At 39.3% G+C, this 20374-nt stretch overlaps 1 protein-coding gene across 1 annotated transcript in view; it reads left to right on the top strand.

Moving 5' to 3' along the window:
- The window catches only part of ME1 (malic enzyme 1), a 191137-nt gene extending 171860 nt beyond the window's left edge, over positions 1-19277 (top strand). Inside the window, exons 10-14 of the mRNA XM_024132987.2 lie at positions 3136-3241; positions 4648-4790; positions 7156-7329; positions 13021-13119; positions 17641-19277. Coding sequence (XP_023988755.1) covers positions 3136-3241; positions 4648-4790; positions 7156-7329; positions 13021-13119; positions 17641-17808 — 690 coding nt within the window. The 3' untranslated portion in view covers positions 17809-19277. The remainder of the gene's footprint in view (positions 1-3135; positions 3242-4647; positions 4791-7155; positions 7330-13020; positions 13120-17640) is intronic.
- Positions 19278-20374: the final 1097 nt, after the last annotated feature.

Here is a 20374-nt window from a genome sequence, read left to right as displayed (position 1 = left end):
CTGCGCGTCCGGAGCCTGTGCTCCGCAACGGGAGAGGCCACAGCAGAGGGAGGCCCGCATACCACAAAAACAAACAAAAAAAAAGGCTAAGATAATAAGTTAGGTTTCGGCTGGGCCCGTGAGCCGTGGCCGCTGAGCCTGCGCGTCCGGAGCCTGTCTTCCGCAACGGGAGAAGCCACAGCAGAGGGAGGCCCGCATACCACAAAAACAAACAAAAAGGCTAAGATAATAGTTAGGTTTTTTTTTTTTTTTTTGCGGTTCGCGGGCCTCTCACTGTTGCGGCCTCTCCCGTTGCGGGGCACAGGCTCCGGACGCGCAGGCTCAGCGGCCATGGCTCATGGGCCCAGTCGCGGGTGGGATCCTCCCGGACCGGGGCGCGAACCCGGTTCCCCTGCATCGGTAGGCGGACGCGCAACCACTGCGCCACCAGGGAAGCCCAATAGTTAGGTTTTATGGAACGATTTGATGCTTCCTGATGAAAGTATAGCAACTGAATTTATATGATTCTCTTGACTGATTTTTTCTTTAATAAACATGATGAACAAGAATATAGACTAACAATGTTTGAGTTAATGTTACTAGAGCCTAGAATGTTCTCTCCTGAAGTGAATATGAAACAGGAAACCAAATTTGATTTGGAATGAATGAAATAAGGCTTTTAAAAATTGAGATATAATTGACATATAATGTTATATTAGTTTCAGGTGTACAACATAATTATTCAACACTTGTACATATTGTGAAATGATTACAATAACTCTGGTTCACATCCATCATCACACACAGTTACAAATGTTTTTTTCTTGTGATGAGAACTTTTCATATCTACCCTCTTAGCGACTTTCAATATACAGTATTATTAACTATTGTCAGCATGCTGTACATTACACCCGCAGGGCCTATTTATCTTAGAGCTGGAAGTTTGTACCTTTTGACCCCCTTCACCCGTTTTTGCCTCCCCAGCCTCTGGCAACCACCAATCTGTTCTCTGTATCTATGAGTTTGTTGTTTGTTTGTTTGCTTTTTGTTTTTTCAGGTTCCACGTATAAGTGAGATCATATAGTGTTTGTCTTTCTTTGATTTACTTCACTTAGCATAATACCCTCAAGGTCTATCCATGTTGTCACACATGGCAAGATTTCCTTTTTTTATGGCTGAATAATATTCCTATGTGTGTGCATTTGTATTTTCTTTGTCCATTCATCCCTTGATGGACACTTACGTTGCTTCCACTTCTTGGCTATTGTAAATAATGAGGCAGTGAACATGAGGATACATATATCTTTTCCAGTTAGTGTTAAATAAGATGATTTTTCAGTTTCTCAGATGTAGTATATTTTGATGTGCAGGGAAGAAAAGGTAAGTTAAAACTTTTTAGAACCCATCAGTGAGGAATAGTGAATTCTGTTATTAGGATGCTGTTAGCTCTAAAGTCATGCTTATGACAGAAAACAGTGATACAGAAATAGCACTTTACAGCAGACTAAAAAAAAGGTACTAGAATTATAAGTGCTAGAACTATGTTTTTTTCTTCTTCACAAAAATTTTAATTATAACAACTAACTTTGAGTTCTTGTTAAAAACTGGGCACAGTCCTAAGTGCTTTAGATGTATTATTTAATTTGCTAAAAAGCTGATGAGGTAGAAATTCTAATTATTCTTATTTTATAGATGAAACGAGTGCAAAGAGGTTCATATGTTTCAAGTTATCTATAATTCACATGTATTACTTTCAAAAATAAAATAACCTTTTTATAAAAATTTTTGCTTTATGTTGGAGTATAGTTGATTTACAACGTTGTGTTAGTGTCAGGTGTATAGCAGAGTGATTCAGTTATATGTATGCATATACCTATACTTTTTCAGATTCTTTTCCCGTTTAGGCTGATAATAACCTTTTAAAGCAAGAATATTGTACCATCTTCGGGATTAACAATTTGCATACAAGTTGACGTATACCATTTGTAAAATGTTTTCTCCAGGGCTGTACTGTGCTGTATTATTGGAAAGACTGATTTCTAGTACCTGTCTTGGGCAAGTTGCTTGATATCTCAGAGCCTCTGTTTCCTCATGCAAAAACCTAATTGTATTTGCCCTACTTTTCAAATTGTTGAGGGGGTCAAATGTGAAAACAACTTATAAGCTATAAAGTACCATATAAAGTTAGTGATTTATTATGTAGTCAAAATCTTAAAAATTTGTAGGTAGAATATTATTATGGTTATTATAATTTTTATAATTTAAAAGTCAAGTTTAATAAGTAGTGCACTTAATTTAGCTATTGCTTCCTGGGAACAAAAAGCTATTGTGTCACTCATTCTTTGATGAAAGCTTCAATGAAGTAAGGAGATTGAATAATAGATTAATGAGGAGAATTCTAATTTGAGCAGATTTTTATTCCTGGTCGTAGAAGTGTGGATGAGAATCTCATCTTCAGATCTACTAATTATGTGGAAAAATACAATACTGAAAGAGCAGAAGAAAAAAAAAAAGGAAGGACAAGATTTTCAGCTAACACTCCTCACCCCCATCCTACGTTCTTTTTTGTAGCTAGGATATTAAATTAGATGTTTCCTAGATAATAATACGTGGTACAGTTATAATCAGAACATTACAAAATAAAAACATATAAAGCTAGTAATTATGTAGAACATCAAAGTATGATATAAATATGGCATCAAGTTCCATTCTCAGTGAGTAGTCCATAGTTATTTGTGCAGCTGCTAAAGGCAGCTCTGCACACTCGAAGACACTGCTTTATCAACACAAATCATGTCTAGTAAACAATATCTTTATTTAAATGATGTTTTTCATTGCTTGTTAATGCCAGTTTCTCATAAATGTCTGTAGAGTTAAGATTTTAAATATTAAATAATAATTAAATAAGGGAAAGACTTTATTCTGTTCACTGTTATATCCCCATTGCCTAGAACATTGTCTGAGACATAAATCTTTGTTGCAAGAGTGAATGAAATAATACTCTGGTAATTGGAAAGGAGACTTCAAGAACAGCTGGAAGACATAATACATAAAAATGTTAAGCATAAATATGGGTATTATGCATAATATTCTGAAATTTCTTTGACTCTCACATGTTTGGCAGATTTATCGTTCCTTTTTATATGCTGTACTTAGGGACGTGCTGCCTTAACACAAGAGAAAGAGGAATTTGCCCATGAACATGAAGAAATGAAGAACCTAGAAGCCATTGTTCGAGATATAAAACCAACCACCCTCATCGGTGAGCTTTGGCTTCTCCCTCCCTGTCATAAACCCTACCTCAACCCCACGTGGGCCTGATTTGTTTTCTTACTGCTGAATTTTGAGACGTAATTTAGCTTTTTGAAATTGTAACCTTTGGCGTTCACGAACAAAATTACGCATTCCCTGAAGCAACAGTACCCCCTAGATGCCTAGATTTGTAAATTCAGTGCCGTCTTCTTAATCTTAGTGATGATCCCAGCGGAGGTGTGTGGTCCCGTCTGCTCACTCTGTCACCCTGCCAATACCTGGCATATCCCGCGCTTTGCCAGGCTTGATTATTCCAAATAGACAGTGGTTCTAAAAGGGAGGTGCTTTGGCCCCGAAAGGAGACATTTGGCAATGTCTGGAGACATTCTGTTTTAGTCACAACTGGAGGCGGAAGGGGTGGTCAGAGCTGCTGGCATTAGTGGGTAGAGACTAAGGATGCTGCTCCCCAGCCTCCAGGGCCCAGCAAAGCCCCCCCGCCACCGCCCAGTAAGGAATTGTCCAACGCCAGACGTTAATGGGGCCACGGTTGAGAAAGGCTGAACTAGACCCTCCTTGAAAACAGGGGCCGTATTTCATGTCTTCATATTCCTCATAGTAGATAAGTCAGTGTGTCACACACTGCATGTGCACGGTAAGATGTTTACCATGGACACATTTGTTGTGGTTGAAAAGAGCTCAAAGAAAGTTTTGAAACTTTATATCCTTTATTTTGTGTGTATCTAATGTCGACCCTTACTTGGTATTATACTCCATTTCTAGAAGCTCCTGTGAAACAGATGACAATATCGAGAATAAGGATAAGAACCATAATAAAGACAAATACTCCATGATAGGAGTTAATGGGCAGTAGTAAGCCTTTATTGTTGTTTTGTATAAAATATGTTCCATCAGGAATCTTACTTTTGACAGTTTCATTATGCTAATAGCTTTATTCTTCTGTTCACTTTTTCTCAGTGAGTCATACTTCAGTTTTATCATTGAATTGGATGATTGTCTTAAGTGTTAGCACTGGATTATAAAATATGATTGCTTTATAGCCCGAGAGACTGAAATATGCTTCTAGAATTGTTTACAGAGAGATAGTATATATTAGACACATTTATTTCCTGATAAAATTGCCTGTAGTCAGAATTCCTAGTGATTGGTCACTAAATTTATTAATGAGTCAAATGTTAAAGCTGTGATTTTTTTTCATAGATACTTGTAGATTTGTAACCTTAAAGGTTGTTGGCATTAACGAACATCTCTTTTTTGTCACTTTTTTGTCACTTTAATATATTCTATATTTTGTTTAGGGGGTATTACCAAATGACCTGACATGTCTCATTGTTTTGGGGGCACTGGATTAATTAACCAATGATAGTCCTATTCACTGGTTTCTTGTTTCTACATTAGGAGTTGCTGCGATTAGAGGTGCATTCTCGGAGCAAATTCTCAAAGACATGGCAGCCTTCAATGAACGGCCTATTATTTTTGCTTTGAGTAATCCAACTAGCAAAGCAGAGTGTACTGCAGAGCAGTGCTATAAACTGACCAAGGTAAAGCAAAAATGGAACTGATATTTTAATAGTCAAATTGTGATTCTTTATAAGGGAGCCCAGGGTATCTAAGGTGCTTACCGGTTAACCTTTAAAAATTTTATAACCAAGACTGAAAGAACAATGAACAGGTCCTGAAGGATAAGAACCATATCCTCTTTTAGAGTCTTGTATAAATCCTGTTCTTCAATAGAACAAAATAAACTTTGTAATGTTTTATTGATAATTTTCCTTCAGTGCTTTGGAAGTATCTAAGATTTAAACATAAAAGTTAAAAGGGAAAAAGCTTGATCCTAGATACTGATTAAAATAGCTTTTAACTAGCTCTTCCCAAATATTGAAGCACACAATATAAAACCACAGTCTTATTTCTGCTTTGCTAACTCCTCCTGGGTTTGGATTTTGATGGCACGGGTGGAGCATTTGGGCAATTATTTTGACATCCAGCCTGGTCGGGATAGGAGTCCTCAAAGCTTCAATATTTTACTGTTTCCATAAAAGTGACTTATTTTATACTGTGCTTGTATTAATACATATTTGACCAATATGTTGACAAGAGCCCTTTTTTTCCTTCAAAGACTTGAAAATGTCATTACAACAAAACAGAAGTTGAGTCTCATATATCTAACACTTTTATTTTGGAAAGAAATCTAAAATGAACTGGAAAAGATAAACAAGACAGAGTTATGTCACTCTGCATAAATCTAACTCAATGCATAAGTAAAACCGCATAAATTAAGCTGGATGGCTCTACTTCTTTAATACTGTATCCTTAAATGCTTATTACTAGAATTGATGAAATTTTGCAAAGGAGCTACTCCATTGTTAATTTCTCTTAATTGGGATGGCATCAGTGTCCTCAATAATTTAAGTTTTTATCCCATCTCTAGATTGGGGAATTTGCCTCATGTAACTCAGTCCTTAAAACCCTTAACGCAGAAAAAAAAAAACCAATAACAAAATTTTAGCATAGTGCATTACACATAGTAGGCACATAATAAATACGTGTTTAAGTAAATATTTTGTTTTGGCATATTTCAAAAGGCCTCAGAGTTTCATAGGTTCACCTATAATAGACGTAAACAAAATTAGCCAGATTTCTATAGTTGTGTTTTTAAGTTCAAATGTGTCTGATATAAATGGCCTAAACTCTTGCTTATGATTTTGCCTAATGCTCTTATGTTGCTATATATAAAATTAAAAGTCATTTTGAAGCTGAAAGCATTGGTTCAGGCAAAGGATTACAGAGCAAGAAAGGGGCTGTCTGTTGCTGGATGTGAGTCTCTGCTGCTTCAGGCACAGGTGAAAAGTCATTAGGAAAATGACTTTTTTTTACAAATGACTTTTATTTTTACAAATACAAATGTATTTGTAAAAAATACAAGAAGACTGTTGAATTCCGAGAAACTGTAATTATACCAAACATGGTATGGAGCGATTTCCTTCTCCATATTAACAATCTATATATGTGAGGATATTTAGCTGGCTGTCATTTATTTAATACCATTCCTCCAAAAAATAGAATGATGCTCTTGGCAGGAAGAGTGAAGGCGAGGAGGGCAATAAACAAGTATGTGTATAATGTTGCAGGTCTCTTTCTCAGATGTAATTTTCAAAGGTATATGTATCAAATAATATATATATCAAATACGTATATCAAATGATAATTTAGTTACATTAGAAATTTGCTTGTAACAAAACACTTTGTCTGCTAAACAAAGCAGACTTGAAGCTATCACACTTGTCTGAAAACAAAACCTAATTTGTGCAAGACATAACAGTGTCTGATAAACACCTAGAAGAGAATTTCTATTTTTTTCTCATCTATTTTCCTCTTTTTTATATCCTGAAAAGGTTGCATCATGTCATACGTTACTTTATAGAAAAGGTATAGTATGACATTTGTTAAAAATGAATAAGTTAATATTATTAATATCATAATGGATTTAGACTCAAGGTATAAGAGGGGTGAAATTTATAACACAATCTATTACCATTTAAACTATGCTTTGGGGATGTAGTGCTTTTTTAGACTTTTCAAATGCATTTCTTAGATTGTAGTGCTTTATTTGTTGAGGGTTTCCTATCCCTGTTTTAGAAGCCTGAACGCTTCTGAAAGCGTTCAGGGGTTGGGGTCTCCTGTGCTTTGCATGCTTCTCCTAGGAATAGAGAGGAAGATAGAGAACAGAAATAATCACTTACTCCAGAACTTACTGCCGGCCTCATGATAGCTTGCTCACACTTATTAGGAAGTCAATGAAAAATCAGACTTCTTTCTAACTACTCAATACTTGAATTACTCTCTTATGATCCATTTGTTTGAAGATAGCCTGCCTCTTTTTACAGTTGTGTGTCTGTGTTGCAGGGTCGTGCCATTTTTGCCAGTGGCAGTCCTTTTGACCCTGTCACTCTCCCAAGTGGACAGACCCTATATCCTGGCCAAGGCAACAATTCCTATGTGTTTCCTGGAGTTGCTCTTGGTGTGGTGGCGTGTGGACTGAGGCATATCGCGGATAAGATTTTTCTCACCATTGCTGAGGTATTGTAAAATACTCTGCGTTCACCAAGGCTGTAAAATCTCAAATCGGCTCATTGTAGGTTGTCTACTGTTTTATTTATTTAGTATCCCAGCTCGCTCCCTAGAAGGTGTAAAGTCCAAAGAAGATCAAATCTTCCCCGGTAGAGAGTGAGGGATGGGTAGTAAGTTCACATTGAGTCACTAGGAAAGATTCTTCTTCAGTAGGCAGCAGAAAGACTATGTTCTGACTTCTTAAAAGAGGGCTTTTTAAAAATTGAAGTACAGTCGATGTACAATATTATGTAACTTACATGTGTACAGCATAGTGATGCAGAATTTTCAAAGGTTATGCTCCATCTATAGCTATTATAAAATATTGGCTGTATTCCCTGTGCTGTACGATATGTCCTTGTAGCTTATTTTATACCTAAAAGTTTGTACCTTTTACTCCCCCACCCCTATCTTGCCCCTCCCCCCTTTCCTCTCCCCACTGGTAACCACTAGTTTGTTCTCTGTATCTGTGAGTCTGCTTCTTCTTTGTCATATTCACTAGTTTGTTGTATTTTTTAGATCCACGTATAAGTGACATCAGACAGTATTTGTCTTTCTCTGTCTGACTTATTTCACTTAGCATAATGCCCTCCAACTCCATCCATGTTGCTGCAGATGGCAAAATTTCATTCCTTTTTAATGGCTGAGTAGTATTTCATTGTACGTATGTACCACATCTTATTTATCCATTCACTTGTTGATGGACACTTAGGTTGCTTCCATATCTTGGCAGTTGTAAATGATGCTGCTGTGAACGTAGGGGTGCAAGTATCTTTTCAAATTATAGTTTTGTCTGGATATATACGCAAGAGTGGAATTGCTGGGTCATATGGTAGTTCTACTTTTCGTTTTTTGAGGAACCTCCATACTGTTTTCCACAGTAGCTGCACCAAGTTACATTCCCATCAACAGTGTACGAGAAAAGAAACTTTTTTTTTTTTAACCTCCACGATTATGTTCTATGACAGTAATGAGACAATAAAAATTTTGTTTCCAAATTATGGAGGAAGTGGTAAATATTTCTCCACGGAGAACCTACCTAGATGATGGCTTTTTTTTTTTTTTTTTTTTTTTGCCACGCTGCGTGGCTTGCGGGATCTTAGTTCCCCAGCCAGGGGTTGAACCTGGGCCCCAGCAGTGAAAGCACCGGATGCTAACCACTGGACTGCCAGGGAATTCCTGATCATGGCATTTTGAAGATTTAAAATGACAGTCTGTTAGAGAATGAACTTATGGTTACCGGGGGGAAGCGTAAGGGGAGGGATAGTTAGGGAGTTTGGGATGGACATGTACACACTGCTATATTTAAAATGGATAACCAACAAGGACCTACTGTACAGCACAGGGAACTGTGCTCAATATTCTGTAACAACCTAACTGGGAAAAGAATTTGAAAAAGAATAGATACTTGTATATGTATAGCTGAGTCACTTTTTTGTACACCTGAAACTAACACAACATTGTTAATCAACTATACTCCAATATAGAATAAAAAGTTAAAAAAAAGAACATACCTCCAATATCTATCTATCTGCATATCTATCTAATAATCTTTGTAGTACTGTACTAATATAAGCATTATGGGAAAAAAATGACAGTCTGATTTGGTATAGTGAAGTGTGTATTATTCAGGGTGCAGTGTAGAATACAGAAACCACTCTAGTATTTCAAGCAGAGAAGAAATTAAAACAGAGAATTTGGTGTTTGTAAAGTCTTTAAAAGGACAGAAGTGTGCTCTTCTGAGGGCATTCACGAAGCATTCACAGAACAGCACAGAGCAGAGCCGGTAAGGATGCTCTATTAAGCTACTGTTTGGAACTGTGAAGGGTCTGAAATTTCTCCACACTTGCAGGCTAACAAGTCCGCCTGCCACAGATTCATAGATGCTGGCAAAAGACACAAAACTCTTAGGTCAGAGACAAAGGCACAAGAGGTACTCTGAACCTAAGGCTCCTGTCAGTTCCCCTTGCCTCCCAAACCTCAGGGGGATGAAACAGTGGTTGGACCGATATTTGTAAAATCATGAGCTTTGGGTAATCGGAATGTTCACCTGGTTGATACGTCTGAGGAGGATGCAATTCATGAAGGAGAAATTTGAGCGCATTTCTTCTCTCGAAATTAAACCACTGTACAACATGCTAACTAAAGCCAACCAAATAAAACCTGATTAATGTTCACATATTTTCATCATGCGAACAGACAGTTCTTTGCATTGTGAAAGATTTTTATGTTATTGGCGTGATCTCAAGGAGCCTAAACCCGGGGTTTCGCGCCTTGGTGTCATTCTGTGAGAACAGAGGTCAGCCAGCTCTAATGCTCCTTTCTTTTTCTTCACTGCGGTAAAAGCATGACGGCTGATGTCTTAGAGCTTCTTTGACTCAAGAAATCTTGTAAAGCCAAGTAGATGTCTAATTACTTAGGAGGGCTTTTCAAAGTTGTTCTTACATTAAGGGAAATGTAGTCATTGTTTTTTATAGCAGACACAGCAGAAGAAGAAAGATGATCTTTTTACTCGTGGTAGCCAGTGTTTTCTTTCCTAAATAACTCCAGCACCCTCTAGTGACAAATTTCATGAAAAAAAAAAGTCTTTCCAGTAAATCTACCCAGGGAAAGTAATAATTACTCTCAAACACCTCTGAAGGAAAACAGTAAGATGTGGTGAGGTTACTGGTGTTATTCTTATCATAGCCAGCTATCTCTCCGGCTGAATCTTGGCCTTTCCACCATTCTCTTAGGCTTCAACACGCTATTCCTGTTTTTCATGCCACCTCATTGTTTTCTTTGTCTCCCTTTCAAGTCCCCCCCCCCACTTTTTTTTAAAGATTTTTTTGATGTGGACCATTTTTTTTAAAGTCTTTATTGAACCTGTCACAACAGTGCTTCTGTTCTATGTTTTGGGCCTCTGGCCGCAAGGCACGTGGGATCCCAGCTCCCTGACCAGGGATCGAACCCGTACCCCTGCATTGGAAGGCGAAATCTTAACCACTGGACCTCCAGGGAAGTCCCTCAAGTTCCTTTCGACTGAGCTTCTTCCTAGTATTCAGTTTTTTGTCCTCACTTTTCTCTTTCCTTTTAAAGTCTACTTTCAGAGATCTCACGCATTCTCTTATTTCCATTATCGTCGTTCGGAAAGGGGCCAAGTCTGTGTATCCCTATTCTTATCTTTCACCACATCTCCAGTGACCTGATGGGTATTTCCACCAAAATGCCCTGCTCTTTCCTTAAATACAGATGTGGAAAACCACTTCTTATCTCCCCTCGCCCTCAATATCCGCATTTCTGTTCGTGACACCCCCCTTCTAAGCAGGCACCGGAGCTTAGAAGCCTGATGTTCTTTTTATCCTCCCTCAACCCGAAGCCTTTAAACACACCAGGCATGTGAACACCCATGTAACTGTCCTGTGTATCATCCTGCCGGGAAAACTCCGAGACTCATTCTCCACCCGTCTAAGCCTATCTTCAGGTCATGGCTTAAGTCCCAGCTCGTCCTTGGGTCCTTTTGTGGCCTCTCTGACTCATTTTGATCTTTCTCCTTAGCCATGGCTGTCTTTAGCAAACACTTCATTTGATTCCTAGTTGTTTTATGCTCTCGAGAGTTTCACGTATTAAACAATCAAGTCTTGCCTTATATTTAAATTGTATGTTATCTTCTCTAAAGACAGAAGGTCTCCCATATACTTCTTTCAGAACACCAGTAGCACTAGCGCAATACTAAAGCACGTAGCAGAAACTTGGTAAATACTTACTGAATTAAATAGAACTAGTAGTCAGTAGTATTTATCAGTGAGAATAAATACAATACCACAGACACACCTCTAGAGGGGGCAAAAAGAAGAAAGTTCTTGTCTAGATTATATTTTGTAGTTAAGAAAAGTAGCATGTGAGAGATCTAGGAGAAAGTTTTGTTTGCCCACCCCAAATCTAGTAACTGTTAGCATTATTGTCAAAGTACCAATTGGGTCTCTTATGGTGCTAGTAATCTCATGGATTGGCAGTAATCTCATGGAAAGACTGTTCCTGCACATCTTTATATCACAAAGAGATTTTTGCATTTCTCGGTCCTCTGGACAGTCTCCTGGACCTCTGATGCTCCCTGGGGTCAGCCCTGCTGGCCCTGAGCGGTCCGTACAGCAGCCTGGAACAGTCTCCTCCCCGCTGTTCACACCTGGGAGGCAAACCTGGGCCTCCTACCCTCACACCCTCCTCCTAAGTCACCTGCTCTCTGTTCTCTCATTCTCCTCGCCCCACCCTTTCTGCTCTCTGCCCAGGGGGCTCTAGAGAGATCCCCTCTGACAACAGCATCTGGGGGAAACTGATTCCTGTCAGTCACTGGATAACTGAAAACCCAGGTAACTTTAACGTTGATATAATACTATTATCGAATGTATAATCCAAGTTCAAATTTGCCAGTTACACATAAAAAAGACCTTTATAGCCTCTAGAATACTCTTTTCATCTGCAAGAGCGTTTCAGCCTTTCTGTTTCTTTTATGGCAATGACATTTTGAAGGGTACAGGCCAGTTGTTTTTTACAATGTTCCTCCTGATTTAATTTAAGTTGTATGGTTATAGGGTTTGGTTTAGGTTTGCCTAATAATTGAATCCTTCTCAGTGAATCACATCAGGAAGCACATAATGTCAATTTGCCTCATGTTTTTAAGCTACTTTATTGAGGTGTGATTGACATAACAAAAAGCCATGTATCTTACAACTTGATGAATTTAGAGATAAGTAAGGATACACCTTTGAAACCATCACCACAATCCATGCCATTCACAAATCTATCACCTCCAGAAGTTTTATCCCACCCTCTTATTATTATTATTATTATTATTATTTTTGCGGTACGCGGGCCTCTCACTCCTGTGGCCTCTCGCGTTGCGGAGCACAGGCTCCGGACGCGCAGGCTCAGCGGCCACGGCTCACGGGCCCAGCCGCTCCGCGGCACGTGGGATCCTCCCGGACCGGGGCACGAACCCGTGTCCCCTGCATCGGCAGGCGGGCTCTCAACCACTGCGCCACCAGGGAAGCCCCCACCCTCTTTATTATTATTATGAATGTGTATGTGATAAGAATATTTAACATAAGATCTACCCTTGTAGCCTATTTTCATGTCTACACTGTTTCCTTTAGAAATAGGGAAAGGTTTGGGGACAGCAAAGGCTGAGGCTAGTTAGGTGATTTGGATAATCCAGAATCTGTATCCTGCTTGCCATGTGAGTCAGAAATAGCTCTCTCAGCCTCCTGCTCTACCTCCCGTGCAAGAGTATGTGAGCTGGGAGCAAGGCCTGACCAGCCTCTCCTCCTCTGTTTTCAGGGTCCTTTTCCATCACTTTTCTCATCCTCCTCTGCCTTCCTTACCCTTCTTCCCCCTGTCCCTCTAGTGCATCCAACAAGAAAGCTGCCAGCATTTCATGGTACAGTAGAAAAGGAACTGGGTTAAGAGGAAACCCAGATGCTCATCTCCATCTTTTTCACTATTTGTCTTCTCCCACCAGTCACCAAGCCTCTCTGAGCTCAGTTTTTCCATTGAGAAAGGGAGAGATGCATTTGGATGATGGCGTTAATAGGATCTGCTTTTATCCGCGACCGTTCACCATTATCCTCACAACCACCACATTCTATGGTATGAAGTATTTTTTTGTCTTTCTTTTTTTTTAAGGTTATAGCTCAGCAAGTATCAGATAAACACTTGGAAGAGGGCCGGCTTTATCCTCCTTTGGACACCATTAGAGATGTTTCTCTGAAAATTGCAGAAAAGGTAAAACCACTCTTGTTGAAGCCTCATTATTTTCCCTTCCACCTATGGCTGAATGTGCATGTTTAGGTATTAAAAATCCACTTCCTTGAAATATCTGTATCAACTTATTATGTCAGAAGTCAGAGAAATGAGGCCTGGTGCTTTGGCAGAGCTTAGGAACTATGTTTGATCCTTAGAAATGGGTTGAATCATTAATTTCCCCATCCTTTTTCTCTCCCATAATGCAGGTAATTCATCAGGGTTTCATTTCAGCTAAGCTTCCTCCACTTGGCCTTTTTCTTGGTTGGTATCTTCCGTATGACACTGAGATAGTCACCACAGTATTGCACATATGGTAGAGTGACAGACCTTGAACCACCTGCCTTATCCATGTCTCTGTGGATGTGTGGCACCTTGAAAATCACAGTTGATTATACTGGGCAGAAAGCGAAACAGTGAGAACGGAGAACTCACAGCTGGCTGGCATGGCCGGTGAGCTCTTCAAGGACCTAGCCAAGAAGAACCTACATTTTCTACAACTAAGACGAGAGAGAAAGTGACTCTTTTTGCAGGCTAGTTGTATTCATTTACTAGGGCTGCTATAACAAACTGCCACAAACTGGGTGACTTAGATTACAAATTTATTTTCTCACGGAGGCAAGAGATCTAAGACGAAGGGGTTGGCAGGTCTGGTTTCTTTGGAGGCCTCTCTCCCTGGCTTGTCCATGACCACCTCCTTGCTGGGTCCTCGTGTGGCCTTTCCTCTGTGTTTGCACATCCCTGGGGTCTCTTTGTGTGTCCAAGATTTCCGTTCTTTTTTTTTTTTTTTTTTTTTTTTTTGCGGTACGCGGGCCTCTCACCGTTGCGGCCCCTCCCGTTGCGGAGCACAGGCTCCGGAGACGCAGGCTCAGCGGCCACGACTCACGGGCCCAGCCGCTCCGCGGTACGCGGGCCTCTCACCGTTGCGGCCCCTCCCGTTGCGGAGCACAGGCTCCGGACGCGCAGGCTCAGCGGCCACGGCTCACGGGCCCAGCCGCTCCGCGGCACGCGGGATCCTCCCGGACCGGGGCAGGAACCCGCGTCCCCTGCACCGGCAGGCGGACTCTCAAGCACTGAGCCACCAGGGAAGCCCCAAGATTTCCGTTCTTATAAGAACACCAGTCAACTTGGGTTGGAGCCCACCGGAATAGCGTCATTTTAACTCAATTATCTGTTTAGAGGTCCAATCTCCCAATACAGCCCCACTCTGAGGTACCAGAGGTTAAGGCACCAGCATTTTCAGGGGACGTATTTCAGCCCACCGTCGTCGTCCTATGTTGAAACTGGGGTTTCTCAACCTCACCGCTGCGCACGTGTGTCTGGGTAACTCTTTGTCACGGGGGCTGTCTTGGGCATTGTCGGATGTTTGGCAGCATCCGTGGCCCTTATTCACCAGATGCCAGTAGCCTCTGCAACAGGTGTGACAACCGAAAATGTCTCCAGACATTGCCAGATGTCCCCTTGGAGGCACATTTGCTCCTGGCTGAAAACCAAAGCTATTGGCAAGTTTATCAGAACAACACCATTTAGATTTCATGTCATGATTTATTTTGTTGATTCAGGGTAGAGGCCTCAAAAACCAAGTAATCCTTCAAAAAAAAAACTTCAGATAATCTGCTAAGTTATCAGTTTAGGAAAGAGTATGCTTATGTTTTCTCCTAATTTGTATCTACTAGTTTTAAACTAGTTTGAATCATTAATACACTGAACATCACATTATCACTTTAAGTTCATATTGAAGGGTTCAATGAAAAGGAGTAGCATGTGATCAGAGGGGTAAGTAAGAAGACGAGGGACGGCAGGAGAGTATGAAAAACTCAGATATTACACCTAGAAAGAGGAACGAATGCTGAGTGGATAAACAGAAATTGGGAAACCTGGACAAAGAATCAGCTTCAGGAAGGAAGGTGATATAAGTAGACTGCAGGTTTGCGGTATCCATGGCAGCGGGTTGGCCAAAAGGTCCGTTGTGGTTTTTTGTAACGTCTTACAGAAAAACCCGAACGAACTTTTTGGCCAATCCAATACGTTCAAATGTACAGTTCTAACAAGCAGATGGTGGTGACTGAAACTTAAAGAGAGGCTGGATATGAAGCTGGTGGATCACCTACACGTGGTAACAGGTGAAGCTCTCGTCTTGCAGAGAGTCTGGCGTTGACGAGAAGGAGAGAGTGAAGATCTCACTGAGAGAGAGCGTCGTTAATACAGCGTGTCCTGGGGGCAGAAAGAGGAGTGGATTTCCGCAGAGTCTGTGTCAGGAATGAAACAGAGCATTTTATTATAGAAGTGATACAGCCTTTGCAAAAGAGGCACAGGGGAACTTTTTGGGGTGATGGAAATGTTCTGAAACTGGATGTGGTAACAGTTGCCCAACTCTGAATTGATAGAAATAATTGGATTATATGTTAAAACTGTTGAATTTTGTGGTCAGTGAACTGTAACTCAAGAATATCTGTTAAAAACATAGTAATACCACATCATAGGCACTCTGAAAAATAGAAAAGAGGAAAATGCCTGATATTCTACTTTTCTAAAACAAGCATTGTCATCATTTTGGCGTGTGTGTTTGCTTGCAGTCTGTTTTCATTTGTTTGCTTTGTTTTCTAACGCTGTTGTAATAACGTGTAAGGGTGTATTCACATACTTTTGATCATGGTTTTTTCATAAACATTTTTCCATAATGCAGCACAGTCTTTATAACTTTAATTTTTTCATAAATGCATAATTTTACATTGAGAAGAGATACTTAATCATTCTGATATTCTTCAAAACACGCTTATTCAAATAAGTCTGTCATACAAGTAGCTCCTTAATGATTGCTTTCTTAAAAACTGGAGTGAATTAAAGAGCACATATGGAGTGATTAATTTTGACAACAGGGAGAATCCATTCTTCTCAAAGAAAGCAGGGGAAGAGAATGTTTGAAGATACGGAGGAGACAGTTTGAGTTGAGGAAAAGAGAAATTGAGATCGTTCTCTTTGATCAGTTGGAATTTTCTCAGCAGAGTGATGAGAGTTAAATGGAGACGCGTGGAGGGGAAGGTTTGAAATTGACTTCAGGGAAATTGACTTGAGACAAAGTTTTTTTAGTTCGTTTTTGATTTTTAAAGGGTAAAAGCATAATGTGCAACCACATGGGCCCAAGTAAGGTTAGGAAAAGAATGACATGGCAGGAGACAGCTCTGGAAGGAGAAAGCCAGCACTGAGGGTTCCCCACAAAGACATGGAGACAAGGTTCTGTGATACCAGCAAGGCACAGAGCACCGAGACTGGCTCCAGAGCCCCGCTGATTAGAATCAGGAGACCCTGGGGTAGAGAAAGAGGTTCTGTAGGAGGCCGTGGTCGGAATCGGGGGATTGCTGAAACTGCAGGATATTGGAGTTCAAACGTAGCAGGGATTTTAAGGTATTTAGTTCAGTTAATTATCAGTCAAGTCATTTCAAGGCTGTTAAGACTGACATCTGAGAAATTCTGGTAGGATCACCCATGAGTAAATCTTTACTATTCACACTTTCCTTTCTTGCTGATATTGTAGTCCACTTTTGTTACATGATTTATAATTGCATCTTCACTTTATATCTTCTTTGTGATTATGTGTTCTTATTATAATACACTTAATTTTTTGGAAACAGACAAGATATAAATTAGAACTTAATTTTTTGTTTGTTTGCTTTTGTTTGTTTTTTGTTTTTGTTTGTTTTTTGCGGTACGTGGGCCTCTCACTGTTGTGGCCTCTCCCTTTGCGGAGCACAGCCTCCGGACACGCAGGCTCAGCAGCCATGGCTCACGGGCCCAGCCGCTCCGCGGCATGTGGGATCTTCCCGGACCGGGGCACGAACCCGTGTCCCCTGCATCGGCAGGCGGACTCTCAACCACTGTGCCACCAGGGAAGCCCTAGAACTTAATTTTTTGATACATAAAAAAATTTTTCAATTGAGGTATAGTTGATTTACAGTGTTGTGTTAATTTCTTAAACATATATATATATATATATATATATATATATACACATTCTTTTTTTTATACTCTTTTCCATTTTGGTTTATCATAGGATGCTGAATATAGTTCTCTGTGCTTTACAGTAGGACCTTGTTGTTTATCCATTCTATATATAATAGTTTGCATCTGCTAATCCTGACCCGTCTCCGCCTGGCCCCCTTGGCAACCACAAGTCTGTTCTCTATGTCCATGATTCTGTTTCTGTTTTGTAGATAAGTTCATTTGTGTCATATTTTAGATTCCACATATAAGTGATATTATATGGTATTTGTCTTTCTCTTTCTGACTTACTTCACTTAGTATGATCATCTCTAGGTCCATCCACGTTGCTGAAAATGGAATTATTTTGTTCTTTTTTATGGCTGAGTAGCATTCCATTATATATATATGTACCACACCTTCTTTATCCATTCATCTGTTGCTGAAACAGATAAAAAATTTCTGACATGTGCTCACCATCATCTCTATCCATTAAAATAATTAATATTCTTTTCTTATTTCTAGATTGTGAAAGATGCATACCAAGAAAAGACAGCCACAGTTTATCCTGAACCCCAAAACAAGGAAGCATTTGTCTACTCTCAGATGTATAGCACTGATTATGAGCAGATTCTACCTGATTGTTATTCTTGGCCTGAAGAGGCCCAGAAAATACAGACCAAACTTGACTAGTAGCTTAATAGCTGATATTTCTAACTCCATTAATGAGATCTTGAAGTCTTTCATAATTTTCGAAGATTGGAATCTTTTATAATGATTCATAATACACTAGAGTAAGATAATTTTACTTTAACAATCTAAAAATTTATGGAAGAATATTAATATACTTTAGGATAAACATCTCACTAGACAATTTTGCTTCATTTACTTTATGGTTATTTATGGTTTCTATCTTAATTATTTTGCCCAAGTTCTGTTTAAAAGCTATTGTAACTACTACTGAGAAACCATCATTTTTACATAGGGAGCTAAGGGGAAGACTAAAATTAGTAATAAATTGATATCAGTATTAAAACCCATAATTCTTTTGTTGTTCATTTTATTAAAAATCTACTTTGTAAAAAAAAAAGATCGAAATGAATTTAGGCATAGACGAACTTTTGCTAAAAACAGAAACAACACTTACTCTGTTGCCTAGAGAAAAACAACTCCTCAGGTATTTTTATTCCAATCCTAGATTATATCTGTTCTTTTTGTGCAGCTGAATTCTACCATTTCTAAGAAAGACCACTGCTGTTTACAATGCCTTGTGCAGCCTTAGATTTTAATGTTCTTTCGACATTGTTCCATCTCCTTATCACCTTGGTCCTCAGTCAGAAATCCCTTCGTAAAAGCACCTTTCTTTCCCCCTGACCAAGTGCCCTATCTCAGCTCCACACCATTGCTTCTGGGCCTTTGTGGACCATGGCCCTATCCTGCGGTTGGTGCCTTCAGCTGAGCACAGCCTGAGAAGTGGGCAGAGCTGAGAAGAGTGGGTGAGCTCCTTGAGAAGGGGCTGCCTGTGGAGTTGACGTCTTCAGAGAAACATCCCCAGAGTCAAGGCAAGCTGGGTTCCCAGCTGAGCGACCTGGCCTAAAGTCCCCTTGATTAGCTCAGGTAATTAAGAGCTCATTGTGTTACAGCAAACTCACTTTCCTCTGGGTTTGAAGAAAGTTTTGTAACCACTTCCCCAACATCAGAAATTATCTTTGCATCAGATGTTAAAATATTCTAATTACTATCAGTAGTTACAGCCCAGAAATGAATGTTAATTTCAGGTTTTACTTTTGAAGTTAATAATTGAACCAATGGAAACAACTGTAAATTCTTAAGCTCAGGTGCAGTAACATTTACTATTTATTTATAGAATTATATGGAGACTTGTTTTTGAAGTAATGCTTTTGAAGAGTGTAAGAAGATGTTCAAGGTAAACTATGGTGGTACACGATTTCATTAAAAGTTGAAGGTTACACAAGTTGTTTTAGGTGTCAGTAGAAGGGGTATTTCTGAAGGTAACGTTTAGTCAAGAGTTTCCTCAATATAGTTATTTTGAAAAGATCCGGAATGCCTGTTTCTCGTCTAGTTTCCGTGTTGTCTTGTAGTTCTAACTACATGTATTTACTTATGCAAAGGTTTATTAAAGCATAGAAACAGTGAATGAATAAAATGATAAAATAATTGTCTTTTTTTCTTAAAATATCGTTATGCTTAAAAATGACAATGCTGGGTCTTGGCAGTCATGTGATAGGGAATTTGGAATTTTAAAAATATTTCAATAGCTAATTTCACTGTGAAATTCATTCATTTAATATATGTGTAGTCATATTTGCTGTATACTGTTGTGAATGAGCTACTTCCTTGTCCTCAGAGAAAGATAATGAAACAAACATTGGATGATTACTTAACCAGGTACCAGGTAGTCTATATACCTTATCCTATTTAATGAAGTCCCCACAATTCCCTTAGGAAGTAGATAGTTTAAGTAATGTGCCAAGTCCACAGAGCTCATAAGTGAAGGAGGAGGACTCTAAATCCATGTTTACCCTTCTCCATAGTCTGTTCTCTTTTCACTAGAGTACAGTTAGAACAGCACTGTCGAATAGAAAAAAACAAAGTGAGTCACATGAGTAATTCCTGTCCTGTGGCCTCATAAAAAGAAGGAACAGGTGGAATTCATGTTAATATATTTTATTTAAACCAGCATATCCAGAATATTATAAAAAGTATTGAGATATTTTTACATCATTTTGTTCATACTAAGCCTCCAGCTTTTTCACATTTACATCAAAGATATTTGCATATACATCAGAGTCATGAGAACATATAGAAGAATGGAATAGAACAGCTCACAGACAGACCCCCTGAATATATTAGTTACAGAGTTAGCACAAAATTCAACACATAAAGAATAGAGTGTTTGGTAACAGGATTGGGACAGCTACGTACCTCATGGACCTACCACCTCACCCTATATAAAAAGGAAGACTTTAGATGGATTAAAGACCGAAATACGAATGGTAAAAATGTAAAGTTAATAAAAATTAATGTAGCAAAATATCTTGGGGACCCCCGAAACACAAACGTGAAGTAAAAAATGGATGTGTTGCATTATCTAAGGATAGGAAGGTTTTGGCTGATAAGTGGGTGCTGCCATATAACAGTATAAAGTGAGGAAATCCAGGACTGTGGAATAGGTTGGTTGCTTCTACAGAGATGGATTCATAAAGAAAGAGATAGTTTAGGTTCAAAGGCTTAAATT

This window comes from Physeter macrocephalus, chromosome 11, assembly GCF_002837175.3.
Source record: "Physeter macrocephalus isolate SW-GA chromosome 11, ASM283717v5, whole genome shotgun sequence".
NCBI classification, from domain to species: domain Eukaryota; kingdom Metazoa; phylum Chordata; class Mammalia; order Artiodactyla; family Physeteridae; genus Physeter; species Physeter macrocephalus.
The sequence above is the reverse complement of the archived record's forward strand: the minus strand, read 5'-3'. Positions and strand labels throughout refer to the sequence as shown.